At 36.2% G+C, this 6,147-nt stretch overlaps 1 protein-coding gene across 1 annotated transcript in view; it reads left to right on the top strand.

Moving 5' to 3' along the window:
- Window positions 1-1,590, top strand: part of RUNDC3B (RUN domain containing 3B) — a 52,752-nt gene extending 51,162 nt beyond the window's left edge. Inside the window, exon 11 of the mRNA XM_026067662.1 lies at window positions 1,445-1,590. Coding sequence (XP_025923447.1) covers window positions 1,445-1,590 — 146 coding nt within the window. The remainder of the gene's footprint in view (window positions 1-1,444) is intronic.
- The last annotated feature ends 4,557 nt before the right edge of the window (window positions 1,591-6,147 follow it).

The raw sequence follows: 6,147 nt of genomic DNA on the forward strand, positions 1-6,147 counted from the left end.
CTCACATCTAAATTAGTGAGGTCCATCAGTACCTAAGCTTTAATATAATTTGGTAAGACACAGTATTGTAACAGCAAGATCACATTCCTCTTGTCTACTTCTTGCTATGGCAGTTTTAAGTAAAAGATTAAAAATAGTAAACTTTCACAGTACTACTGAGAGAGGTACATGAGCTACTTCGTGAGTCAGGTTTTAGCTTTACAGTTGTTGAATTTAGAGGGTGCGCCCGAAGCATGTTATACTACTCTTGGTGTAATTTATGTCCTCCATAGTTTCTAAAAGATAATTTTTCTGTGAATAAAGATTTTTCTAGCGGTGAAGACTTGAAAAGGGCTAATCTAGTTCATTTTTTAGGAAGCCTATTCAGTCATTCAGACAAATCTTGGTAGAGATGAGACCCAAAATGTACTGGAAACTGCTTAATAAGGACTATAAGTGACACAAGGGAACTACATGTCACTTATATTTTCCATAATGAATTGTTGGGGTTGTTTTTGTTTGTTTTCCTTACATCCTTCTTGAAAAGTAAAACTTTTCTGTCAGGAACAGGAGACAGTTTTAAGAAACACCACTTTATAGATGCGTGTTTTTTGTTTTAATTCCTGTAGACAGGCTTACCAATAAAAYCTTGTGCCTGTGTCCGTTAAGTCACTTTTAAAATCTAGTTCTAGTTGACTGTGAGTGGTTATCTAATCATTTCTATACTGCAGGTGAACCAGGAGGATGAAATACGGAGATTTTTGTAGGACAGCTTCTGTATCATGTAGTGCACTAGCTGGGTTGACACCAAAGTAAGTTAATCAGATAGTCTGAGAAGGGAGGGCATACACTAAATGGAGAAATTGTCTGGTGCAGTTTTATACCTAGAAGTGTATTTCATGTTAAATTTCAGGTGTATTTGGAGGATAGGATAGATAATTGCACTGCTACTCTTGCCCTGTGGGACTTTTTCAGCTGTGGGAATCTAGCACACTTCAAATTAATCAAGAAGGATAAAAGAAAACAAAGCAGGTTCATTGTTAAGGAAATATATCTGCATTCCAGTTAATTCTACTTCCTTCTGAGGGATTGAAAATGAGACCTCTGGTTGTGAGGTTGCGTTAGTAACATCACTTCCATTTACAGTGTGTTCAATTAGAAGTGCTTGATTTGGTAACTTCTGTTCACTGTGTAGTCAGTAGAGCCTCTGCCTCTTCCTCTGCAGGAGACTGGCCACAACCCAGCCTGGTAGGTAGGTTCACAGTCTCTGTCCCAGCTGGGCAGTAAAGGTGCAGATAAATGATATGTTTTCTTGACTGTGTTTGTGAAGTATGTGTGTGCTAACGTGATAATAGGTAATTCATAATAGGGTACATGAACCAGTATTCTCTCTTGCCTCAGTTTCTGCAGTCAGGTGATCTTGTGTTGAAATAATGATTAGCTTAAATCTTGTTTTTCTTAACAGGGAAGGAAGACACTCCATCACTGCTTGGTCTCTGTGGTTCTCTTACTTCAGTAGCAAGCTACAAATCTCTCACAAGTCTGAAATCAAGTGAATATCTTGCAAGTCCCACAACAGAGATGACAAGTCCAGGCTTAACACCATCTTGAGTAGATATACACAACAAGGAAGAGCTTTTGTGTTGTATGCGTTTGGTTTACATTCTGTAATACGACCTGCAATGAAGACTGCTAATTCTAAGTCAAAAAATATGCCGCTTTATTTTTTCTTTTTTTGCACTTACCTGTTTAATTCACAAATTCTGTCAGTTTTCATTCAAACTTTCTTTTCCAGAGGACTTTTTCAGAATTTCTATTTAGTCTTAAATTATTTAAAATTCACGGTCAGATACAGGACATACTTATAATTTGATGCTACAACTGATTTTTAAAATGAAACAGTTGGAAATCAGTCCCCTACTTAACTGCCATGACCTTTCTTCTTCCTTATAACAGCTAACAGGCTGGCCATACTCTAACCATGGTGCTTCTTCGCAGCGCTTTAAATATCTGTCAACTCTTGCAGAAGAGACAGGGAATCCTTAACTTAAGTCTTTGTAAGCAAATAAATATTTTACTTAGAAATACAGCTTTTCATCTGCGTATGTTACATAGGACCTCAAATTGCATATTTAACCTATCAATAGATCTTCTCAAGTTGACTGAATGTTGAATTTGCATTCCAGTTAGCATCATGGCACTTATGAGCTGTATGAATCACACTGAAAAATCACACTGAAACATCTCTTCCTAATTCTAGAAGTTGCATGAGAATAACAAGTGTAAACTGATCATCTCAATCAGGCATACTTAGTGGATTTATAAATGTTGAAGCAGTTCACTAAATGCTTTTGAGTGACCTGAGTTAGGGGTAGTATAAGATTATATGAGAAATGTCTTGGTTTATCGGCACTSTGTTGCCTTGCTGGAAAGTTGGGGACTAAGGATGGTGGGGTCAGCACCCTGGGAAGTTTGGATTGTGTGTTTATTGGGAACATTCCAAGGAGAGTGAAAAAGGGGAAGCAATGGAAATGTAAAGACAATATTCTCATGTTAAAGAGTTTTCTCATTCCTGTAGTAGTGCAATAGGTATTTTTCTTGATTAGGTAATATGCTAGAACTAAATCAGTTTTCTCAAATGATTTGTCATTGATTTAAATTACTGATACAAATTACCTGAGACATTTTTTTAAATAAAACACTTTACAGATTACCCTACAGTTTCAAAGTTTGCAAATTAATTTTTGAATTGCAAACTATATTCTTAATTCTTTGTAAGATATAATGAATCCTTTAATGAATCCTTTAGCTATGAATTTTGCTAATCAAGGTAACGCATATCAGTACGATCCGTAACTTTTTAAACAAAACTTAAGCGCAYGTATGTTGTATTTATAACTGCTAGGGAAAATGCTTTTTTGTGCCAAAGAAGTTTCATAAATTGTTTACATGAGTAGCTGCAATACAAGATTTTTAATTATTGCTTACTTTTAGATGTTTACAATTTGTCACTACACTTTACTGTTTTAGTTGATTTGCCTCTCGTAATGGTACCCTTGGCACTACTACTATAGTCTGGTCATTTGGGGGGAAGGAAAATCCATTCTCACCCTTACTGAAAACTACAGGAATGTTTTGCCTTCCTAGGTAGGAGGCTACACGTCTCTTGAAGGCAAGGCACTGATGGATTTAGCTGCAGGAGGTTCAAGATGCTTCTCCTCAACTCTCTAGTCCAGAGTGTAGAAGTTACTGCATCCATGGCAGAGTAAACAACTCTTGATTCCATTTTAAGGCAGTATTATAAAGCAGCACAGCAAAATCCACCAGACCTTGTCTTTCAAGCCCTCATGTACCCACCCAAGTGAATTATTTTCTGTGTAATAAATTGTGAACATTAAATCCTTTCATACACTGTCAGAATGTCTATTACTTCATGTAACAGCTTTTTTCAGGTTATTGCATCAAGTACCTGTTCTCTCATGGCAGTTCAGTAGCATTATTAAATACTAATTTGTAAACTAGAGATGCATTTTTACTACAAATACAATGAGGGAATCAGGATTCCAGAAGTTAACATTCCACATCAAGGTATGGTAATTTAATCGCTCTTGTTTGCTGTTAAACACTTCTCCCACTACATCAATATTTTGGAGCGGGGTATAATCATGATTTTCAGTCATGTTAGCTGATGGCTCTTTTCTTGGAGCTACTGGTGTGAAATTCATGTGTCATTTAGCTTAAGTCTTTTATGTAGTCTGACACCACAATGAGTTTGTAAGTGTCATTTGTGCATGAGAAATCRGTTGTGTGTCTTTCTCAGTTCTAAACATTATTCATTTTTCAAAAAATTTGAAAAAAATGCCAAAATTGTATGTTTTGCTGCCTTGTTGTCCCATAAATGTTGCATGTAAATTAAACATTTTGTATCATCACTATTTACTAGTTTTTGTCTCTGTTTTAGTCGGACAATATAAAGTAAGACCGCTTGGAAAATTACCGTATCAGTGAGTTTACAGCAGATTCTTTTCATGCAAAACAAGGAGACTTTTTTTAATTGCTGTATTTCATTCAGCATGGTCCAAGATTTGCTGTGTTACTGCTTTCTTTCTCTTATACTAGGGACTCAAAATAAGGCCTAAAATTACTTTGAAAAATCACAATAGAAGACCAATTTCAAATATTTCCTATGGCAGTACCTCTCTTGCCTGTAATGCACGCTGTAAACATCATACTTCCTGTCTTTACAGCTGGAGCATTTTTTGGCACACACTAAGTTTTCAGGAAGGCAAACGCACACTGGGATACCTTGTTCATAGCAGAACAGGACAGGGTCCATTTCTTGGGTATGGCACAGCTAAAAGCCTGTGTCTTAATGATCTGACTGTTGAGTTGCTATGTGAGTCTTTTGGTTGCTTTAGTACCAACAAACCCCCTCATTAAAATAAGCAAAAAAATTAAACCACTTCTTTGAAAATGCATGAAAGAAAAGATGCAGTGATGGTGGTTAAAAATAAAAGAAGTCATTAAGAGGAAGTTTTGATTCACTCAAATACCAAAGGACAACAGAGATGCTGCAACTGTTTGTACCACGTGCATGCAACACACAGTTACATGCAACACCCAGCAGCCAGTGGCTGGGTCTATAGCAGTAAATTAAATGTGCCCTTGCCTTCAGATGGGGCTGAATCAAGCCAGCATGGAACCACCTCTGTTTATGCCAGTAAAACTGGCCTTCAAAACCAGGTGTCTTCATCCATACTGCAAAGGGGGAACACTAAAGCCTGCTCCTGCCATGGGGATGTGAGGTCCACGTGGGAGCGCAGCATCTTCAGTGCCTGTAAATGTTTCCAGGTGAACTTGCATTTCTTAGTACATGCACAGCCTAAGAATACTACCTTAAGCTACAAAGCCATTGCAGTGACTGTCAGCACAGTCTCCATGCTCTCTGGGTCTCTTGTGAACAATACTTTCTCCAGTTTCAGCTAAAACATTTTTCTTTCTCTTGCAAATTTAAATAAACCTAACAAGAATCTAAAGACTAGTTTAGAATATGCATTTACACAAAATATAGAGCTGCAAATAACAAACATACAGAGAATTAAACATTTATTAAGCAAGAATAAATAAGAATTTATTGAATTCATTTTGCATCATCCTCCTTGTAAAGAGGGATAATTAATTCATACAGTGGAAGCCTAAAATATTTTATAAACATTGTTTTAAATATCCAACAATCTTCAGTCAGACTGAAAACGCATTATTTCCATTTTGAAAAGTTCTGCATATAGTAGTTAGAGGGAAAAAAAAAGCACTCTCCTTTTCATAAATGTGAAAGAACATTCTTTATGGATCTCCCACTGAAAACTCAGATTACTCCCATTCATATATGCTTCCTTTTTTTTTTAACTTCAGAAATGCTAGTAATTCTTAAATACTGCAGAATTAATCCTGACTTTGAAAGAAGGTAACTTAGGGAAAACAATTTTGTATCCTTAAAACACCCCAAAACCCCAACTTCTGTAGGTTTTTTGGCCATATGTATGAGAAGTCTCAGTTTAGTGGAGTCTGGAAGGAAGACAGGTAATAATATATTCACAGTTTATGTGAACTCATGCAAAAGCAACAACTCAAAGCTTTCAGCATAACTGTGAGAATAGATAGTATTCTCATGGAGAGAAAAATCTGGAGAGACATAAACTTAGAATTACCATTCTGCTTCCAGCTATATGACAGTTCTCCTACCGTTTCATCCATTTTTAATCGACAACCTCATTTGTGAGGAGTATTTTTCAAAATGAACTGAAGTATGCACCTCAGGTGCTACAAAAGGGATTTGTGAAAGCTTTTTATGTGCCTCTTAGTGTTTTGGCTTTAATATGTGTGTATAAGATTTAAAATTAGTTAAAAATATAACCACAACACTTGAAAAACTGAGTTGCATGCAACTGTACATGTAGCAGATGCATTTCTAAAGCTTTCATAAGTTTTCTGGAAATATCAAGGGTCAGGCTCTTTCTCAGAAAGTTAATCTCTACTCTGAGTAATAAAACTGGAAATTATAAGTTTCTTGTTAAATGTGACCTTCCTTTTTAAACTTCTGCTGAAGTTCCAGTTCAAATTGAATTAGCATTACATGACACACAAACTGATATACTGAAGTAAGTTAAC

This window comes from Apteryx rowi, unplaced genomic scaffold, assembly GCF_003343035.1.
Source record: "Apteryx rowi isolate R43461 unplaced genomic scaffold, aptRow1 scaffold_260, whole genome shotgun sequence".
Lineage (NCBI taxonomy): Eukaryota > Metazoa > Chordata > Aves > Apterygiformes > Apterygidae > Apteryx > Apteryx rowi.